Here is a 22,999-nt window from a genome sequence, read left to right as displayed (position 1 = left end):
TTGAAGAATTGTAAAAATAATAATGTGCAAATATTATACAATCCAGGTGTGCAAAGCTCTTAAAGACTTACCCAGAAAGACACAGCTGTCATCACTGCCAAAAGTCATTCAAACACATATTGACTCAGGGGTGTTAATATTTATATAAATTAGATATTTCATTTTTCATTAAATTAGCAAAAATTTCTAAGAACATGTTTTCGCTTTGGGGGGGTATTGTGTGTAGGAAAAATGTATGTAATGAGTGAGGAAAAATGCGTCCATTTGGAAATCAGGCTGCAACAACAACAAAATGTGGAATAAGTGCAGGGGTATGAATACTTTCCAAAGGCACTGTATGTTGCCGTAAGAGTTGCGCAAAATTGGCAGAATATGATTCACAGCTGTAAAGTCTGCCAAAGGAAATCCACTAACTATTTACTCTGGGGTGTAAAAACATCTGCAATCAAGACATCTTTTAAATGTATTTTTAATTTAGAAAATGTTCTCTAACTTTCACACACTTTGAATATGTGGAGTACGTTTTATAGATTTGTAGGGGGGGAAAAAAATCTAATTTACCCAATCCTTTTTTTACATTTAATTTAAAAGGCAGGAAAATGTGAAGACTGCAAGTATGGAACGCTGTTTGGGTCTTTGCGTGTCAAAAACGATACACTTCAAATAACACTATTTGACGCATCAAATAAGCTTTTAATTTCACACGTCAAATAACATAATTCTATTATGGAATGTTGTGTGTGCTGAATTTGCATGTTCAAGCCAAGCTCCACCACTACTATTCGGTAGCACTGTCTGCAAACAAGCACACACCGGCCACGAACGATGTGTTTACAATACCGCGTTGTTAATCATTTGTTCAACCAAATGGGAAAAGGTCTGTGTGAGCCTTTGAAATAAGATTTTTTTTAAACATTAAAAAAACATTAGCAAATATCTTCAATACAGATGTTATTAGCAACTTCTGCGGAAGCTAGCTAGCTTTATCTTGGTACCTAGCTAGGACCAATGCAACCAGCCTGAAAACAATGACCAGTAGAAACTGCAGTAATTTTCAATATTCTTAGCAATGATTTAGGAATCCATGTGAGTAAGTATTAGCTAGGTAGCCACTTTTGTTGAACTTCAGTTCATGTAAATTACTAGCTAGCATTTGTTGTCCAAAGCTTATGTTATAAGCAACCAGCTAGCTTCCTCTGACTAGTGAGGCTGCTTGACCGGACCGGGTTATGTGTTTAGAAGCTAGCCACAATAAGGATTAGCCACAATAGTGGAATTTGTGGTTGGCCTTCATGCTAAAGGTTCTTCTTTGAAAGTGACACAGAAGGTTACAAATGGGTGGAATCATGCCATATTTAGACTAGATAATGTTAAACAAGGTCGGAGTGTTGTAATGTGGAGCAATGAAATGGGCAATCAGTCTACTCGGTGACACCCACTGAACACAACTGTGAAAAGTTTATGCAAATATCCTCTTATCAGGGACTTTGAATGAGGGAAATCACCTCCCCAGTCAGCCTATTGCACGTACTGACAATCATATTGTGTCGACTTCCACTAGGCACTGTAGTAGTTTCAAGTTTTTAATGTCACGTGCACAAGTACAGTGACATAAAAAGTGTTCAGTCACCGGGTTCTAAGCTTGGCGACAAGCTAGGAGAGGACAATGCTGTTGAACGCTTAGCTGTAGTCAATGAACAGGACTCTTACATTGGTATTCCTCTTATCTAGGTGGGTGGGTCTAGGGTGTCTGGGATGATAGAGTTGATGTGTGCCATAACCAGTCTTTCAAAGCACTTAGTCATTGTAGTCATTGTGGCATGAAGCCTTAGAGTTCTTAGGAACAGGAATGATGGTAGCCATTTTAAGACATGTGGGGATTACATGTGAAAGTACAGTGAATATGCCTGCCAACTGATCTGCGCATGTTCTGAGAAAGCGCCCTGGAATACCGTCCGGCCCTGCAGCCTTGTGAGTGTTGACCTGATTCAAGACCTTACTCACGTCAGCCTCGGAGACCGAGATCACCCAGTCTAGTGATAGACCGGAGGTAGGCCTATATCTGTCTGGTCAAAGTCATTTCAACATAACTAACTACACAACAAGCAGTCAAGCAGAACTGTTGAAACTGGGTAAAACCATGGACAACGCTACCTTGTGAAGGAGTGTGAGAGAGAGAGAGAGAGAGAGAGACCTGCTCAACCTCATCACCCAGAGAGAAGGGGAACTTTAGACGATCAAGAGAATAGCACGTACACAATCACTGCCCCATGACAATTTAATCAGCTGATTAAGCAGAAACTTGGGAGACTGAGGATTATTGTGTACTTATTTTCGCAGACTAGAGGCTAAGAATTGATGGGTTGGGGAATATGTAAAAAAATATATATATATAAAAAAAAATACAAGTTTATTACAGACTAATATTACAATTCCTGAAAGACACTAGAAAACACCTACAGTGCCTTGCGAAAGTATTCGGCCCCTTTGAACTTTGCGACCTTTTGCCACATTTCAGGCTTCAAACATAAAGATATAAAACTGAATTTTTTTGTGAAGAATCAACAACAAGTGGGACACACTCATGAAGTGGAATGACATTTATTGGATATTGCGAACTTTTTTAACAAATCAAAAACTGAAAAATTGGGCGTGCAAAATTATTCAGCCCCTTTACTTTCAGTGCAGCAAACTCTCTCCAGAAGTTCAGTGAGGATCTCTGAATGATCCAATGTTGACCTAAATGACTAATGAGGATAAATACAATCCACCTGTGTGTAATCAAGTCTCCGTATAAATGCACCTGCACTGTGATAGTCTCAGAGGTCCGTTAAAAGCGCAGAGAGCATCATGAAGAACAAGGAACACACCAGGCAGGTCCGAGATACTGTTGTGAAGAAGTTTAAAGCCGGATTTGGATACAAAAATATTTCCCAAGCTTTAAACATCCCAAGGAGCACTGTGCAAGCGATAATATTGAAATGGAAGGAGTATCAGACCACTGCAAATCTACCAAGACCTGGCCGTCCCTCTAAACTTTCAGCTCATACAAGGAGAAGACTGATCAGAGATGCAGCCAAGAGGCCCATGATCACTCTGGATGAACTGCAGAGATCTACAGCTGAGGTGGGAGACTCTGTCCATAGGACAACAATCAGTCATATATTGCATAAATCTGGCCTTTATGGAAGAGTGGCAAGAAGAAAGCCATTTCTTCAAGATATCCATAAAAAGTGTTGTTTAAAGTTTGCCACAAGCCACCTGGGAGACACACCAAACATGTGGAAGAAGGTGCTCTGGTCAGATGAAACCAAAATTGAACTTTTTGGCAACAATGCAAAATGTTATGTTTGGCGTAAAAGCAACACTGCTGAACACACCATCCCCACTGTCAAACATGGTGGTGGCAGCATCATGGTTTGGGCCTGCTTTTCTTCAGCAGGGACAGGGAAGATGGTTAAAATTGATGGGAAGATGGATGGAGCCAAATACAGGACCATTCTGGAAGAAAACCTGATGGAGTCTGCAAAAGACCTGAGACTGGGACGGAGATTTGTCTTCCAACAAGACATTGATCCAAAACATAAAGCAAAATCTACAATGGAATGGTTCAAAAATAAACATATCCAGGTGTTAGAATGGCCAAGTCAAAGTCCAGACCTGAATCCAATCGAGAATCTGTGGAAAGAACTGAAAACTGCTGTTCACAAATGCTCTCCATCCAACCTCCCTGAGCTCGAGCTGTTTTGCAAGGAGGAATGGGAAAAAATTTCAGTCTCTCGATGTGCAAAACTGATAGAGACATACCCCAAGCGACTTACAGCTGTAATCGCAGCAAAAGGTGGCGCTACAAAGTATTAACTTAAGGGGGCTGAATAATTTTGCACGCCCAATTTTTCAGTTTTTGATTTGTTAACAAAGTTTGAAATATCCAATAAATGTCGTTCCACTTCATGATTGTGTCCCACTTGTTGTTGATTCTTCACAAAAAAATACAGTTTTATATCTTTATGTTTGAAGCCTGAAATGTGGCAAAAGGTCGCAAAGTTCAAGGGGGCCAAATACTTTCGCAAGGCACTGTATATCCCGAGGGCTCTGGAAACAAAAATAGAACAGGGCAACCTATTCTGTGGCAGGAAAGAGTAATTTCAGTAAAGTTGTCCTTTCAGTGTTTTAGGCGAATTGTCTTTTTTTTTCAAGACAAATCACGGAAGGTCATAGACAGGCAAGGTCACACTTGGCGAAGGTTTCACTGTGGCCAGCAGTCGTGTGATAACAGGCCTTGGGAACGTTTAATGGAATTTGTCAAAAAAGAACACCAAAATGTTACTCCCACATTCACATAACTTGGCATTGGCTGCTGTCAAACAGGTTTTGGGAGGGAAAGAAAAAAAATGCAGAATCAGCCAGCTATCTAGCTGATTTATCAGCACACAATCACATGCCAGGTGATGTTAGGGATTATAAATTCATTATGACTTAATGCAAAGAATGGGTACGTAAGGAGGACTGGTACTTGAAGGTTAGATAACCTTATGATATGCGTTCTATAAAAAAATAAATACTGGACTTTTAGATATATGACGAGGCTTGGACAATGTTCTTCTCGGCAGTTCTCCCCGTCACACTTCCAAGTTCAACACTTGGAACAGTACGATAAAAGATAATAACATAGCAATACTAATGTTTTCACACTGTCAAAATAATACGTCTCACAAAGCCAAGGAGGTTTTTAGCTGATTTTTGTCTTGAATTCCTTGCTTTTTATCTGATTGTCCACTCCTTCTTCTGTTTCCCTTCCAATTTATAGCACTTTGCCATGAGCAAATGAGTGGTTTCTTTGTTGAATGACATCAACCCGTGTTTTAAGCACCGCTTAATAAAGGCTTTATAAATCATATAAAATTGAGGCTTCACAAAGTATTTACAACCTCGTCATGCATCTTGGTAGAGCATTGCAACGTCAGGATAGTTTTTAAAAGTTTTTTTTAACCTTTATTTAACTAGGCAAGTCAGTTAAGAACAAATTCTTATTTTCAATGACGGCCTAGGAACAGTGGGTTAACTGCCTGTTCAGGGGCAGAACGACAGATTTGTAAATTGGACAGTGCCCTTAGATTAACAAGAATTTAATATTTCTGCCCATATAAGACATGTCTATGTCCTGGAAAGTTTAATGTTAGTTAGAACGTCACTCTAGTCACATTAGCATCAACCATCCCGGTATAGGGACACCAATCCCGTAGAGGATATCATACCACGGGTTTGACAAAACTGTTAATTTTATTATTCTAATTACGTTCGTAACTAGCTTAAAATAGCAATAAGGCACCCCGGGGTTTTGTGATAGATTGCCAATATACCACGGCTAAGGGCTGTGGTCCACACTCCGCATTGCGTCTTGCACAAGACCAGCCCTTAGCTGTGGAAAATTGGCCTAATACCACACCTGCTCGGGCCTTATTGCTTCAATATACAAGGGGGGTTGTTAACTGGGTTTAGCCTTCAGCCAATTTGTTCCTGAGCTTGTAGCTAGTCGGCGGGCCAGAACATAATTAGACTATTAGCAAATCACCTCGCTGCCCAATTCATAGCACTACACATTTAAAACATGGTTAGTGGGATAATCAATTGAATGATAATAATAATTAGATCTGATTACTGTGGTAAAATCAACAATGTCTCTATTAATAGGTCTACCTATATTCATCTTACCAGATTTCTCCATTGCCAAACCAGTGTGTCTTGTTTGCAACAAAACTCTCGCTGTTTGCAAGGAATTCATTCTGAGATGTAATTATATATCTAATCATGGTACTTTCAGAAGTACATTTCCCACCTCAGACATGAGGCCTGAGTCCGACGCAGAAAGGAGGTAGGTGGCCTAATTAAGGAGTGCATGGTGACACTATTGGAGGACATAGCTATACCGACAAATATATGGATAAACATAATTGCGTCTGTCAAACAGGTAAGCATACCTCTTATTTCTTCAACAAAGCCCTCGTTAGTAAAATGAGCCTACTCAACTTTCAGCACTGGCTGCTGTCCATATTGATTTTAGAAACAGATCTGGCTTCACAAGCCACCACTCCTCATGTCAATGAAGGAGAAAATAATACTAGCATTAAACTTCGATTCATTGGGCCACTCGAGTGGCGCAGCGGTCTAAGGGGTCACTACAGACCTGGGTTCGATCCCAGTCTGTCTCGCAGCCCGGCAGCGACCGGAAGAGCCCAGAGGAGGCGGGATGTCCTTGTCCCATTGCTCTGCCAGCATGATGCATTTTTTTGCATCATATGATGCTGCGTTTTGCATCACACCAGCTGTATTTCTGTATTTGTGAAGCTACACATCTTGAAAACCTGATTGCTAACATGCAAAAATATTTTGGGACTATATCAACAATGGACTAATTAAACAAATACCAAAATATATTTTTTGGGGGTAGAGTTTTCCTTTAAGAAGCTTTTGAGAAACAGGGCCCAGAGCCAACAGAGTGGGGTTGTAAATATGCTGCTGCTCTGTGATGAGGGAAGCACAGCACTCAGGATCCTCATGAACAGGACACCCTTTGTCTCCTGAATAAGTAAGTAATGTGTTTGTAGCGGTGACTCTGGGCAGTTTCTGGGAACGCTCGGTCACTGCCCTACACACAGCCACAGACACCAATTCAGCACCTTGCTGTTCCTCTAGACTAGAAGTCACACTAGCAGACTAGTCCACACAGACAGTAGCCTATTAACGGTAGAGTAGGATAAATGACATTCATTTTAGGTTTTTCATTCCCATGACTCCGAATGGGCCGTCTTGCATACAGAATAGCTGTCCATCAGATTAAAGCGGCATTTATTGGGGGACATGGGCTGGCTTGAACAGCAGGACTACAAAGAGATCTTTACCGGTTTTCCCAAGCCATAGATGTGTCATAGCACTGTGTAATTGTGAAATGACTTTCATGGGCAACACACATACTCTCTTGCCCTTTCTTCTCTCCATCTCACACACACACACAAGCGTGTAGACCAGATTGGAAGTGGAGCAGCTCCCTGATTTATCAGTGTCTCTGAGCACCAACTAGTCTAGTTGTTACTGTCATAACCAAAACAGAAAGATTAGGATTTATCTATTCTGTCATTGTTTTCATATCTAAAATGATAACAAAAAAGGTGGAATTTTCTCAAATCCTTTCCACTGTGATTTTTTTTTTTTAATTACTCAAATAGCTCATTTGATTATTTACTTAGGCTATACAGGGAAACATTTAAGATCCTAGATGTAGATATAGCCTATCAAATCAAATGTTATTTGTCACATGCGCCAAATACAACAGGTGTAGGTAGACCTTACAGTGAAATGCTTACTTACAAGCCCTTAAGCAACAATGCAGTTAAGAAAAATACCTTTAAAAAAATATAAGAAATAAAAGTAACAAATAATTAAAGAGGCCTTCTCGGTAGAACTGTTGATTTTCACTTCCAAATAATATGGCAGACACCAGTACAGAAAATAAACCCGTCTGATCGATCACCCAGAATTTCCAGAAGAGGCCGCGCAGTTTTATCACTGAATCTCTTATCAGGGATTACGAGTAAATCTCGACTGCGTCAGTCTTGGCCATGTGGTGTCCAGAAAGCAAGCATGTCACATGGCGGTTTACAGAAATTCCCATGATGAATATTCAAAACTGCGTGTCCTTTGGTGACGATTTGAACAAGCGCTCCGTCTTGGCTTATGATGTGAAAGAGTCCGTTTGTAAAGGCTGACTGGCTGACTGTTGAGAGCACGCCGCAATGCACCTGCCGCGTCATTCTTCAACAGATATGCAATTTCAATAGAATTAAATACATCTAGTTCAATTGAAAATACGGTTTAGGATTTGACGTAGACTTCGGTGAATTACAGCATGCCTCCGTGGGCATATGCATTACGAACAAACTTGAGTAACGTTACTTGTACTCAGCCTAAAGATGTCGGGGAATGTGATGTATATTTCCCTTCAGCATATTAAATACCAATAATCTAATTTCACTAAACAACCCATTTGACAGTTGTAGCAGGCGACATTATTCTAGCAACACTACAAAAAGGGGCCCCTTTATAAATCCCAGAAGCTCGGTGAACAAGAGCGGCTTTGTCTGTCGCATCACCTAACCGCAAAGCAGACAATGACGAAAACCAATTCACACGATTAAACTTCCAAACAATTGATCGCTACGATTAACTGAAACAATTGTAGTAATTCATTCCCGCTTTCCGTATCAAACCGCAGAAGAGGCCAGACTCACATTGCGCCCACTCACCTTGTAGTGACGAGAAACGTGGTAGTCAGCTCAATGTTTTCACTGTCGCGACGGTAAACAAAGCTGATGTCGTTGTGAATAACAAAGCGACGACATGAAGGTCATAATTAAAAATTGTTACACGGCAAATGTATCACTCCACGTGGCCCGAGCGCCAAATCGTTACGAATGGTTACGCTGAAGTAACAGGCTCACGTAGAGCGTAACCTTCATTTGCCACGATCCCGGCAGAATCAAACACAGCATCGCATATTGCTGAGATGCTCCTCCCCCAATTTCTTTCGGCAATAGGAAATGATAACGGGAGGGCTGCAATGAACTGTTGTGTTCAACTTCTCACACAGGAGGCAAGGGGAAGGGGGATACCTAGTCAGTTGTATGCATTCAACTGAAATGTGTCTTAATGTTGCGGGTCATTTTGACCCATTTCCACTTTTGAGTTGTCTAAAATACTAGTTAACCTGTTTGTTTTCTCCATGAAATTAAATAAATTTTCCTCATTTAGGGTCATGAGCCTAACTTCAAAATGTGGACACTGGTATGTTGTGGAATGTTTGTGCATATTCTGTATACAAACATGATGTTGTGGGTCATTTTGATCCGGAGGCTTTCATGTGTATCGATATTGGCACGGGTCCAAAATAAACAAGTGTCTCTGATGTATTTTGCTTTGACTGGTTCTGGTTGCACTTGTATGATTATGTTTGGGTGAAAATGAGTTTCCAAAGCTTCTCCTTCTCAGGGCGAGAGCAGCAGATCTCTGACACAGACAGTCAAAAATGAGCTCCGAAAGATTTTCAGTCAATGAAGCCTTATCACAAATTCTGGACTGTGACAGTCAAATAGGAGAAGAGGTTTCAGAGATGGAGGACAACGCTGTTGATGATCCAGATTGTGCATTTTTCTTTGGTGAAGAGGATTCAGAGGAGGAGTCTGCCATACCATCCCCTCCATCAGATGAGGAGAGAGAGCATATGAGGAGAGAGAGCATACCATCACCCAGAGAAGAGAGGACATGAAAGTCTAAAGATGGTGCTATAGAATGGTCACCGTCACCACAACGAAGTCAAGGTAGACTGTCAAGCACACAGGTACATTGTGTTCAACATGCGGAGAGAAAGACTGTGAAGGGATACTTTTGAACAATAGGGTCAAATGACACCTAAGTGTTATCGTTACTGGGAAATACAAAACAAATGCCTACATGGGAAAACAAATGCTTGTTTGTGAGATATGTTTGACAAATAGTTGTTAAATGTAGAGTTTTGGTATTGTATTTCTTCGTCCTGAAAGGTCTGAGGAGACAAAATAAAGTGGTCTTGTTTTTACTTGATTCTTTGACTGTCTGGAGTGTTTGAACTGTGCGGGTCAATCTGACCCATCTCACAATGGGCGTAGTATTTTTTCAGCAAAGCACAAGGGTTAACCCAATCCCCCAATCAGAGGTGCGGGGGGGGGCTGCCTTAATCGACATTCCACGTCTTCTGCGCCAGGGAAACAGTGGGTTAACTGCCTTGCTCGGGGGTAGAACGACCTTGTCAGCTCGGGGTTTCGATCCAGCAAACCTTCGGTTACTGGCGCAACGCTCTAACCACTAGGCTACCTGACGCCTAACTAAAGAAAGGATCATAAACAAATTCCACATCAGCAAAAAATTACATTGGAGACCATTGGTACAAACAAAGCAAGTCCCAGTTTTAATACAATGAGTAAACATTTCCACGCTAAATTATTGTATATACATTATGATCTAATGAATCAAAAATATATGGTAATTGTGTCCTCAAGAATTAGGCAGTTGAATCTATTTGATGCAATCTAACTAACGTGATAAAGATACCCCCATCAAAATCCGTCAGTTTAAACTATAGATATCTGGGGTGGAACGCGGCAGAGCAACAGCCCTGATTTTCAGACCAATCGGTGGTGTTCTACGCGCAACGTTTACGGTGTATAGGCGGGGCCCTACGCGCAGCGCGTACTCTGTGTATAGGCAGAGGCGGCACTGACTACAACCCCAAAATCGCGGACACTGTGTGCCTTTGTGCAAAGATAGAGTCGTAGACATCCCACTTTGGTTTCCTCATAAAGTTCTTCCACAGTGCTTGAATTGTTTACTTGAGAGTACCTCCATCTGATTTCTCGATGATAGTCCTCCAGTTGTGTGTTTTTCTTTGAAAGTCCATTTGGGAAAAACATTTCCTCTGCCATTACTTTGATTTCCTCAACAGATTTCTTCTTGTCAACATAGAGGTGTCTTGTACCGCCACCGTTTACTGTCCTGACTTGCTTGAACTCTTTCCCCTTTTCATTGAAGTCCATCCAGCCTAGTTCAATTATTCTCTGTTTCTTCTTGGCATTAGTATTCCCCAACAATCCAGTTTTTAATCGTGTGGTTTGTTTATCCCTAACAGACCCTAATCTGCCTTTCAAGCTCTCTGTCATGGCATCCATGTAATTGGCTTGGCTGCAAAGTGTGGATAGCCCGTCTCCATACTCTGACAAATCACTGTCCGCCATGAATGGGATGACTGAAGTATCAATCTGCAAAAACATGGAAAACAATGTGTTTATTATAAACAACGGGTTCTTTATTATAAACAATGATTTGTTCATTATAAACAAGGTTTCAATTGTAAAATAACATTATTTTGACTGTAAATGTTGTGCTACTAATTGACCACTTAACATCCATTTCACCAACACTAAATATGGTTACTCGCCAAACACTTACACTTTCATTGGTTTCCTCTGGTACGCCCTCCTCTTTAATCCAGTCCTCTTCAATCCAATCATCTGCATAATGGACAATTCTCCTTTTCTGTGAAAAGTCCAAATAATTATTATTTAATTCATTATCAAAATGATCAGTTGTCAAAATAATATACAGTGCTGTCGGAATGTATTCATACCCATAGACTTATTCCACATTTTTGTTGTATCACAGCCTTATTTCAAAATTGATTAAATATTTCTTCTCTCACCCCTCTATACACAATATCCCATAACGCAGTGAAAGCATGTTTTTAGAAATTGTCACAAATTTATTGAAAATTAAATACAGAAATATCAAATTGACATAAGTATTCACACCCCTGAGTCAATACTTTATGGAAGCACCTTTATCAGCATTTACAGCTGTGAGTCTTTCTGGGTAAGTCTCTAAGAGTTTTCCACACCTGGATTGTGCAACATTTGCCCATTATTCTTTAAAAAATGATTCAACCTTTCCCAAGTCGCGCAGCAGTCTAAGGCACTGCATCGCAGTGCTAGAGGTGTCACTACAGATCTGGGTTCGATCACGGGCTGTCACAGCCAGCCGCGACCTGGAGACCCATGAGGCGGCGCACAATTGGCCCAGCGTCGTCCGGGTTAGGGGAGGGTTTGGCCGGCTGGGATGTCCTTGTCCCATCGCGCTCTAGTGACTCCTTGTGGTGGGCTGGGCGCCTGCACACTGACTTCGGTCGCCAGCTGTACAGTGTTTTCTCAGACACATTGGCGTGGCTGGCTTCCGGGTTAAGCGAGCAGTGTGTCAAGAAGCAATGCGGCTTGGCAGGGTCGTGTTTTGGAGGGCTCATGGCTCTCAACTTTCGCCTCTCCCGAATCCGTACGGGAGTTGCAGCAATGGGACAATACTTTAACTATTAATTGGACATCATGTAATTGTGGAGAAACATTTGTAAAATGTACACAAAAAAATACAAATTCTTCAAGCAGTCAATTTGGTTGTTGATCATTGCTAGACAACCATTTCCAGGTCATGCCATAAATGTTCAAGTAGATTTCAGGCAAAACTGTAACTAGGCCACTCAGGAATATTCACTGTCTTCTTAGTAAGCAACTCCAGCGTAGAGATTTGGCCATTTGTTTTAGGTTATTGTCCTGCTGAAAGGTGAATTAATCTCCTAATGCTGGTAGAAAGCAGAAAAAAAACAAGGTTTTCCTCAAAGTTTTTTGCTCCATTTTGATTATTTTTTATCCTGAAAAACTCCCCAGTCCTTAACGGATTATAAGCATACCTATAACATGATGCAGCCACCACTATGCTTTAAAATATGGAAAGTGGTACTTAGAAATGTGTTGTATTGGATTTGCCCCCAACATAACACTTTGCACTCGGGACAAAAAGTTAATTGCTTTGCCACCTTTTTTCCAGTATTACTTTAGTGCCTTGTTGCAAACAGGATGCATGTTTTGGAATATTTTTTACTCTGTATAGGCTTCCATTTCACTGTCAATTATGTTAGTATTGTGGAGTAACTACAATGTTGTTTATCCATCCTCAGTTTTCTCCTATTACAGCCATTAAAACAGTTTTCAAGTCACCATTGGCCTCATGGTGAAATTCCTGAGTGGTTTCCTTCCGGTTCAGCAACTGAGTTAGGAAGGACGCCTGTATCTTTGTAGTGACTGGGTGTATTGATACACCATCCAAAGTGTAATTAATAACTTCACCAGGCTCAAAGGGATATTCAATGTCTGCTTTATTATTTTATCCCATCTACCAATAGGTGCCCGTCTTTCGAGGCATTGGAAAACCTACCTTGTCTTTGTGCTAGAATCCGTGTCTGAAATTCACTGCTCGACTGAGGGACCTTACATATAATTGTGTGTGGGGTAAACAGATGAGGCTAGTAATTCAAAAATCAGGTTAAACACTATTATTGCACACAGAGTCCATGCAGCTTATGTGACTTAAGCAAACGTTAACTACTGATTTTATTTCGGATTGCCATAACAAATGGGTTGAATGACAAGGAAGTTTTTTATAATTTGCAAAAATGTTCTAAAAACACAATTCCACTTTGACATTATGGGCTATTGTGTTGGCCAGTGACCAACAAGCTCTATTTAAAGCTGCAATTTAACATTTTAGGCGACTCAATCATATTGAAATAGAAATGTGAGTTAAAGATCTGTCTCTCATTGAAAGCAAGTCTAAGAAGCTGTAGATATGGGTTGTGTGTTCTATTTCTATGCTTCCCATCTCCTTTGAGTCTTTTACTTTTCAGTTTTGTACACCAGCTTCAAACAGCTGAAAATAGAATATTTTTGGTTATTAAAAATATCACAGCGGTTTAGATGGTGCAATGATTCTGTACACTATATACAGTGCATTTGGAAAGTATTCAGAACCCTAGACTTTTTTCCCCCGCATTTGGTTACGTGACAGCCTTATTCTAAAATGGAATTAATTAAATTTTTTCTTCATCCATCTACACACAATACCCCATAATGACAAAGCGAAAACAGGTTTAGACATTTTTGCACATTTATTACAAATAAAAAACAGATACCTTACTTACATAAGTATTCAGACCTTTGCTATGAGACTCGAAATTGAGCTCCGGTGCATCCGGTTTCCATTGATCATCCTTGAGATGTTTCTACAACTTGGAGTCCACCGGTGGTAAATTCAATTAATTGGACCTGATTCAGAAAGGCACACCCCTGTCTACAAAAGGTCCCACAGTTGACGGTGCATGTCAGAGCAAAAACCAAGCCATGAGGTCTAAGAAATTGTCCGTAGAGATCCGAGACAGGATTGTGTCGAGGCACAGATCTGGGGAAGGGTACAAAAAATGTTCTGCAGCATTAAAGGTCCCCAAGAACACAGTGTCCTCCATCATTCTTTAATGGAAGAAGTTTGGAACCACCAAGACACTTCCTAGAGCTGGCTGCCCAGCCAAACTGAGCAATCGGGGGAGAAGGGAGGTGACCAAGAACCCGATGGTCACTCTGACAGAGCTCCAGAGTTCCTCTGCAGAAATGGGAGAACCTTCGAGAAGGACAACCATCTCTGCAGCACTCCACCAATCAGGCCTTTATGGTAGAGTGGCCAGACGGAAGCCACTCCTCAGTAAAAGGAACATAACAGCCCACTTGGAGTTTGCCAAAAGGCACCTAAAGGACTCTGACCATGAGAAACAAGAGTCTCTGGTCTGATGAAATGAAGATTGAACTCTTTGGCCTGAATGCTAAGCTTCACGTCTGGAGGAAGCCTGGCAACATCCCTACAACGAAGGATGATGGTGGCAGCATCATGCTGTGGGGACGTTTTTCAGCAGCAGGGACTGGAAGACTAGTCAGGATCGAGGGAAAGGTGAACGGAGCAAAGTACTGAGAGATTCTTGATGAAAACCTGCTTCATAGTGCTCAGAACCGTAGACTGGGGCGAAAGTTCACCTTCCAACAGGACAACGACCCTAAGCATACAGCCAAGACAATGCAGGAGTGACTTCGGGACAAGTCTCAATGTCCTTGAGTGGCCCATCCAGAGCCTGGACTTGAATCCGATCGAACATCTCTGGAGAGACTTGAAAATAGCGGTGCAGTGACGCTCTCCATCCAACCTGACAGATCTTGAGGGGATCTGCATAGAAGAATGAGAGAAACTCCCCAAATACAGGTGTGCCAAACTCGTAGCATCCTACCCAAGAAGACTCCTGGCTGTAATCGCTGCCAAAGGTGCTTCAACAAAGTACTGAGTAATGGGTCGGAATATTTATGTAAAAACATTTTTTCTTTGTCATTATGGGGTATTGCTTGATGAGGAAAAAACTATTTAATACATTTTAGAATAAGGCTGTAACGTAACAAAAATGTGGAAAAAGTCAAGCAGCATATTAACCGTTGTGTGGTGGTTCATGTTTTTTTGTTATTCACCCAATGTTCTTGGGTCTGATGGACCCACAACATTATTAGATTAAAACACAGCCTTAATTTACATAAAAATACTTTAAAATGTTGACTTAGATTATTTACAAGCAATATAGACAGCATACATGGTTAGTATTTGCCATTTACCTCTGCTAGATCACAATTATCAATAAAAGCGCTATTCGTAAAAAAAAAAAAAATCTATTAGAAAAATCTATTATAATCAAGACATGGGTGGAATAAATCAAGGTTATATTGTACAAATAAACGAAACAAAGTTTTCATCACTATCGATGTTTAATGCTTTGAACTGAACAAATTGGAAGGACAAATTTAACAGTATTTTATGGAAATTATAAATGAGCCGCATTGTACACAAATTAAGGCCGGTCTACACACCACATGAGGGACAGAGTTTTACTGTGTGTGTGCTGCAAATGTATTTCTTGCACTTGACGCATGTGTACTGTGTCTTCCTGTCCTTCTTGGGTCCACACACGTCGCAGCGCTTCTTCTTGTTGCTACCGGCTGCAATCTAGAATGATGAAAATACATAGTTCAGGAATTTTACCCAACATCACACTCACTCACATATTATAGCTACAGCAGGACAAGGTAGGAGAGTCACACACACAAACCAAGATCATCACTCAAACTTACTTCCGGTATTGGAGTAGTTGATTCCGTGGGTCAGGCGGATGCGGCACCAGCATCATCCTCCTGAATCCTCTTCACGATGGCTGCAGAAGCTGGGGTCCTTGGGATGTTGCCTCCTCTGGATCTGAGGTCTTACCAATGTCTTGCCCAGCTCCTCGAGAAAGAGTCTTCTCTGGCGCTTCCCTCTGAACCCAGATTGGAACGCCATCCACATGACATAAGTGTTGTATGCTGAGATGTCCAAGAATATCACAAGTGGCCAGCATAGGGTTCTTCTTTTTGCAGCTGGAGCCAGTCACCAGCTTGTTTAAATTGTCCACCCCTCCTTTTGTGGCATTGTAATCCATTATGATTTCTGTTTGATGTTCCTGGGCACAAATTATCCCATCCCTATGAAGCGTACTCAAGAATTGATAGACCTGTTCTGTGTATTTTTTTGATAGACCTGTTCTGTTGTATTTTACCACAGCTGAGGTGGGAGCTCTGGCTTGTTTTTCCGTATCCCTCCTACCATTGTCAGCTTCCTCTTGAGGAGCTCCTGTCCCAGCTTGCAAAGTGTAAAAAAAAATGTTTTAAATTAAAATTAACATTTAAAAAAAAATAATTGCAAGTGATGTGGCCACGGAGTCCCTGTGTCACGTCCAGGACAACCTGCATCCCTTGGTCCCTCTCAGAGGCTCCATCTGGCTTCCCCATATACACTTAGAGGTTCCATGCATATGATGAAGCAGCATCACAGGCAGCCCAGATCTTGATGACATATTTTGCGAGTTTAGACGGTATGTACTGCCTGAAGGGGCAGCGGCCCCTAAATGGCGTAACCTGCTCATCAACAGTAACGTTGAGCACAGGGTTGTAAAAACAGTGGAAGGCTGTCCACCCACTTGTCCCACACTGACCTGATTGCAGCTAGAGCTTGTCTCTCTGCTGCCGAGCTGGTCTGGTGTCTCGGTTATAGAATCAGATAATCCTGGAAATAATGTGGAAGTTTTCCAGAGACATTGTTGCACAGAAAGGTTATCTGCCAGTTTCTGCCTCCCATAGGGATTCTGTGGACTCACCATTCGATCTGAAAACACCAGTAAGGATAATAACCCCAAAGTATGCATGTAAATGAGTTTGGTCCATCTCCTTCCATCTCTCTTGAAAAACACACATTCCATCCAAATTAGCGCAGTCCAGAATGATTATCTGGATGGTGTCTGGGATGAACAGTTCATTAGAATACTTTGTGTTCTGCACATGAGTATCTGCGTCGGCTCTGGTTGCATCCTTACCACATTGGCATGCGGGGTGGCTCATTCCTTGGTCAAGAAGACCATTCCATTTGAATTTTGTCATCTATACTTCTCCTGCAGACCGCTGATGAGCTGGTTGGTGACAGGCTGGTCCTAAGGCTGGCTGCGGGTCAATCTCATCCTCCTCTTCCAACTCAATGCCAGACTCCAAATTGACAGAGACATGATCCTCATATTTGAAAAATTCTTAATCTTCCACAGTGGAAGACACTCCTTCAAGACTAGCTTCTCTCTGAAAAAAATAGTTTCTAAAGGCACTCTGAGCAGAGATTATTTTTGCCATACTGAATTATTGTGGTAAGAAGCCACATACACAAAGCTATTTATTTGTTTTGTCCCTCCCCCAATTTGCACCTGGCTGGGGAAGAGAGTGGGAAAAATACTGATTTTTTCTATTTATTTTTTTACAACATATCAAAATAATGTATTGTAATAACATTGTGCAGGTTCCAGGCAAGACATTGTGTACTTTCACACACCACAAAGGGTAAAGAGTTGCGAGAAGAGCGGGAGACAAACAGGTTCTTGGTGCTGTTGAAACAGCACGCGCAGAGAGGAGGGAGACGGAGTGAAGGCACATCGCAAACTTTTTTTTTCTCACCTACAAACACACTTTTATTACCCTCTGGTCCAGTGAACCACATAGGTAATATAGATATGTAGGGGAATGCACAGTGTGCACTCAATGAAAATGTGTTATTTTACAAGTTGTTCACAGAAAATGAGCCAAGGCCAATGAGTCTCAGGTTTTTCATTTGAGTAAACATTGAAAGTGGGTCCCACGGACCCGAACACCACACAAGGTTAAAGCATTCAGTAACGACATAATACAAGGATGGTTTGGTCAGTTTCATCACTGGTATACAATGCATTAGTGGTTGAAATACGCCTGGCATAATGAACGTTTCATGTATTTTCCGCGAAGGTAAAATATCCCTTTAGGTGACACAATGAAAAGGGCTTTATCAAAGACTTGAATGCATACCACATGCAGGGCTGCACTGCAGACCACAGGGGATGCTTTTATTATCCATACAGTAATAACAATAATTTAAAAAAATTAAAAAGTTAAGTTGGAATACCAGTCCCACAATCACACCATACCAAAAAACAAACAATCGTGTTTCACTTCACCATGTACAGCATAAAAAATTATATATATAATTAGAAATAAAGTGGAGGCTCTTATACATGGTACTGTATACAAGCATTAGAATAGGAGAGGTGACTTTGCTAAATTGTTTCACGAAACACGTGAAAGGTTGGCAGCGACAGTTCCACCACCGCTCCTGAAGTGATCAATTTCCATCACCACTATGTTGTAAGCCAATTCTTGTTGCACTGCCACCATGTTTGCCGGTGCAGATGCCCCTTGCCCATCATTCACTGAGGCCATTCATTTCATTGTAGAGATCTGTTAAGCCAAACTGTCCCTCAATGCCTTTCTGCTGGTCTCATTCGACACTAGCCACTCCTTCAGAGCCTCAGTCACCTCGTTTCTGTCCTCAATCTTTACTGGCTACAGCACATCCCCGGACCGGAGGCAGATGTTATGCAGCACAGTGCACATTGCAAGCACTTTCGGGATGAAGAATGGGTGGAGCTTGAGGGGCTGGAGGAAGATGTGCAAGTGCTTTCTCATGATGTCGAAGGTCCTCTCGATGGGGGAAGAGAGCCTTGGCGTGGTTCTGGTTAAACTGGTCGTGCTCTGGGTTCTGATCAGACTTTGGATATGGTGTGATGAGGCACACAGGCGTCTGTAGACAGGGGTACCCGCCGTTGCCCAGGAGGAAGCATCTGGGGGGAGGGTACAGGGCACTTTTCTGCAGGGGACTATGCCTGAGCACCTTCAAGTCGCTTGTGGTCGCAGACCCCTTGGAAGTTGGTGGGGAGGGGATGTTCACCTGGACATTGTTGGGGGTGCGGTGCACTGGGGATCTTGACCCTGACGTGGCACACGACTACTGTCCACCCCCCTTGAGACAGTTTTATAGGAGGTCCCGTGGGCCAACCAGTAAATAAAGACAAGGATCTTTAACATTGCCGTCTATCTGTCATGACCAGTCAGTGACAAGGAGAACAGAATTCAGAAATTCCCTCTTAAGTCATTAGTTGGGATACGTGTCTCGTTCAGGATCACAGAAGACTTTGAAGATAGGAGTGGATGGACTCAGCTTACTGCACTGAAGTGGACCTCCGTTCTGTAAGAAGACGACGAATTTTATGTAAATAAACACGTAAAGGGACTTGGTAGCCTGCCTGGTAGTCTGAGGCCCATGTTGATACAAAGGGCTATTTCTGTACATTCAATAAGCTTCGAGTTCATATTTTATTGTTCTCCATTGTCTTTTGAGGGGATTTGAGTTTATTGTTCATTTCCTATTACTGCAGGACCTTGAGAGACGCAAAGCACTTGAAGAGCTGGTACAAGATTCCTTCTTGAAGAACGTTTGCATTGTTTGGTTTGACTGTTGGAATGCGGTGTTTTAGTTCGCTTTCCCATCCTTCGTAATGTCTGATTCGTTTCTATTTTAATGACCACAACATGGCTCAATAGAATCAAATCATGGAATGAAGCACTGTGCGAGTTCCATCTTGGTGTGTGTGTGTGTGTATAGGTCACAATCAACCTGATAATTGCAACCATGTCAACATCACGTGCGTTTGTATTACATAAGCCTTCATTCAGATAAAAAAACTCTGAGGGGGAAGGGGACTGACCTGATGCTGGGTCATTGATGGTCCTGGAGTTTCTTTCTCCTCTGTTCCGTCGCTGCGGTCTCCTATTTCTTTTCCGTCTCGCCACAGGCTTTGGCTCCACTCCTTGCCATACACCATGTCCACTTTGGGACACGGCTGCTCACCTGCAAACAGAGACCGTTGCCTTTACAGTAAAAAAAAACTTTCTCTTCAAATGAACTTATTGTGTGTCTAGGGGAGGAAAAATAATGATCCACTATTCTCAAACAGAGTCGTGATATATCCATATTTCCAATACCTATGGGGCAATGATGATTTACTGTCGCACTCACCGGTCATTGGACATGGTGTGTCATGTTCTGTGCCTTCATTTATTTCCTTCTTGATGCGGAGTACTTGTATTCCATCCTTCTCCATGGCAACAACTTTTAGGCCTTCCCCTTTATTGAAAGCTGTAGCCTGCATCAAACACAATGACGTCCCACATGATTGCCACTAGGAAACAACTGCACATAACACATAGTACATGCATTGAACACCTCATCTGAATATACAGGTTAGTATATAATTATAGGCAATTCCACATTCATTGACTGAGATATTTCACTTTAAAATATGTCAAACTAAAAAGAAATGATTGCAGAGTAAAATAAAGCATACAACTCTGATAACAGAAGATGGTATTTTACCAAATAAGGCTAAGTCCATATTATGGCAAGAACAGCTCAAACAAACAAAGAGAAACGACAGTCCATCATTACTTTTAGACATGAAGGTCAGTCAATACAGAGTTCAGAACTTTGAACGTTTCTTAAAGTGCAGTCGCAAAAACCATCAAGCGCTATGATGAAACTGGCTCGCATGACGACCTTGACAATCTTTTTATGTCTGTGAAATTAATTACGTGAGAAATGATGGTTGAAATGCCTTTATGCGCAAATATTGACATAACGACCATATCGAAGTAAACACTACGACATGTTGTGTGGTCCTCCAACTACGACTCGGGAAAGCATGCCGTTTATTAGGCTACAGATGACATAAGTTACGATGAACTTCACAGGGTGATGAAAGTGCACAGTGGTGAGCTTGATGCTGCATTCCAATAAATAGTGTCTTATTCTGGTGACATCACGGTCAATGATTGGCTGCCGTTTGACAAAAAAAAATCTCACTTTTGTCCATAACAATCTCACCCTGAAGTAGGCTATAAATCACATTTAATTTGTCACATGCGCTGAATACAACAGGTGTAGGTAGACCTTACAGTGAAATGCTTACTTACAAGCCCTTAAACAACAATGCAGTTAAGAAAAATGTTAAGTAAAAGATAGATAAGTAAAAAATAACAAATAATTAAAGAACAGACGGAAAATAATAGTAGCAAGGATATATACAGGGGGTACCGGTACAGAGTCAATTTGCGGGAGCACAGGTTAGTCGAGGTGATATGTACATGTAGGTAGAGTTAAAGTGACTATGCATAGATAAACAGAGTAGCAGCAGCGTAAAAGAGGAGGGACAATGCAAATAGTCTGGGTTGCCGTTTGATTAGCTATTCAGGAGCCTTGTGGCTTGGGGGTAGAAGCTGTTAAGAAGCCTTTTGGACCTAGACTTGGCGCTCCGGTACCGCTTGCCGTGCGGTAGCAGAGAGAACAGTCTATGACTAGGGTGGCTGGAATCTTAAAAAAAAAAAAAAAGAGGGCTTTCCTCTGACACCGCCTTGTATAGAGGTCCTGGATGGCAGGAAGCTTGGCCCCAATGATGTACTAGGCCGTACGCACTACCCTCTGTAGTGCCTTGCGGTTGGAGGCTGAGCAGTTGCCATACCAGACAGTGATGCAACCATTCAGTATGCTCTCGATGGTGCAGCTGTAGAACTTTTTGAGGATCTGAGGACCCATGCCAATTTTTTGGGTTTCCCGAGGGGGAAAAGGCTTTGTCGTGTCCTCTTCACAACTGTCTTGGTGTGTTTGGACCATGATAGTTTGTTGGTGATGTGGACACCAAGGAACTTCAAGCTCTCAACCTGCAGTGTATCTGCAAGCTGTTGGCCAGAGCGCACATACCAAGACCCTAACCTTTACCATCAAAGTTCACATTTTTAAATGGTTAGGGCCTTCCCAAGGATCAGTCCGTTATCATGGAACTGCCCTTTTACCAAAGATGTTTTATAACTAATACAAGACGGACCACTCCCCGTCATATCCAATTGGAACAAATTATTCATAGTTGGCAGAACAAAAAAGGAGGGTGGGGCAGAGCCAAGTACGATCTCGCCAGATCCTATTGGCATGTTTCCGTTTGGGAACGCCTATTCTGAAGCGCGTGTGCAGTAACTCCTCTTCACCATATTTGGCATTGAATATACATCCGGTGAAATATCTGGTTTATTGTTCCATCTGTGTTTATACAATATACTAACCTGGGATTGGCCTGCTGGCTCCAAAGATTGCAGCCTTGCACGGGTCTTCTCTGCACAAGCCTTAACATCTTCCTTTGTTTGGACAAATTGATCTATATAATTACCATAAACAGAAACCATGACATTTTTATTTGCCCAGAAAGAAATCGTGTAACATTAACAAAATCAATACAATAAAAAGCTTTCAACTATCCACACACACTACCTTACCGCCACCAGCTTCGGCTACATGACAACCAAGAGAACGCTGCTCCGCAGCTAGTTTTGCTTCCAAATTTTGCATCTTATTTTTATTCGACTCGTTCTCGGCTTTCAGTGCTTCGTTCTCCCGTTTACTCTTGGACAACTCGTCGCGAAGGGCCACGGCGCTGCCCTCTACAAGTCTGACTATTTCCACGACCGCTGCCCTCATTACCGCGTTCATGAGAGAGGTTAGCTGACTTTGGAGGTGGGCAGCATTCTCCATTGTCATTTGCTAGTAAATCTTTAACTTTGTTGAGAAAACGAGAATGTTTAGACTTGATCTAAATGACTCGTATCCTCCACGTTTACCTTTTCCCTGGCAAAACAAATGGTTGAACAATGGTTGTGCACGACTTCCTATTTGGGGCGGAGCTATTGACGAGATTTATCACGAGGTCACGCAATAAGTATCGTGTTGTGCGAATACAAAATTCATTTCGAATTGAATTCGTTTAATTTGAGATTGATTTAAAATGTAATGGCCATCATTTCAACTATACAACAAGCAACTGTGATGTCACTAGTCAAAATATTATGTTTACTTAATGTGCTACAAATGTCTCTCAAATTATGTTTTAAATTCTCAATGTTCCTCGACTGGAACCTCAATATTCATCAACTATTTCTAATTGTTGCTTGTCTATATCGCTTGTCTGGGGCCAAATTAAAGTTTTTTTCCTCCTAATCTCGCAAATCTCCGTTTTGGACAACAC

General features: G+C 41.7%; 2 protein-coding genes and 1 pseudogene across 8 annotated transcripts in view; all 3 read right to left on the bottom strand.

The window, feature by feature from the left end:
- Window positions 1-8,592, bottom strand: part of LOC110531831 (equilibrative nucleoside transporter 2) — a 29,260-nt gene extending 20,668 nt beyond the window's left edge. For both annotated transcript variants that reach the window (XR_016483186.1, XM_036987695.2), the window contains exon 1: window positions 8,304-8,592. The gene's annotated coding sequence lies outside the window, so the exon portion shown is untranslated. The remainder of the gene's footprint in view (window positions 1-8,303) is intronic.
- Window positions 8,593-9,977: 1,385 nt separating this feature from the next.
- LOC110531832 (uncharacterized) lies at window positions 9,978-22,652 on the bottom strand. Of its 6 annotated transcripts, XR_016483188.1 has the most exons (7): window positions 22,254-22,652; window positions 22,044-22,135; window positions 19,951-20,077; window positions 19,640-19,782; window positions 15,363-15,498; window positions 11,038-11,124; window positions 9,978-10,847 (listed from the first exon to the last, which is right to left on the bottom strand). XR_016483188.1 is itself a non-coding variant. In XM_021615276.3 (6 exons), exons 1-6 carry the CDS (start codon window positions 22,513-22,515, stop codon window positions 10,269-10,271), a joined length of 1,290 nt encoding a protein of 429 aa, XP_021470951.2. In that variant the 5' UTR covers window positions 22,516-22,652; the 3' UTR covers window positions 9,978-10,268. The 6 variants fall into 6 exon arrangements, 3 of the variants coding, with proteins under 3 accessions (XP_021470951.2, XP_021470952.2, XP_021470953.1); XM_021615276.3 differs by lacking the exon at window positions 15,363-15,498; XM_021615277.3 differs by lacking the exon at window positions 15,363-15,498 and having other exon boundaries at window positions 22,249-22,649.
- Window positions 18,162-18,959, bottom strand: LOC149980872 (uncharacterized; annotated as a pseudogene).
- Window positions 22,653-22,999: the final 347 nt, after the last annotated feature.

The sequence above is a fragment of the Oncorhynchus mykiss genome, chromosome 9 (genome assembly GCF_057628025.1).
Source record: "Oncorhynchus mykiss isolate SJ-2025 chromosome 9, ASM5762802v1, whole genome shotgun sequence".
NCBI classification, from domain to species: Eukaryota; Metazoa; Chordata; class Actinopteri; order Salmoniformes; family Salmonidae; genus Oncorhynchus; species Oncorhynchus mykiss.
Note: the sequence above shows the minus strand (reverse complement) of the source record. Positions and strands in the feature narration are given on the sequence as shown.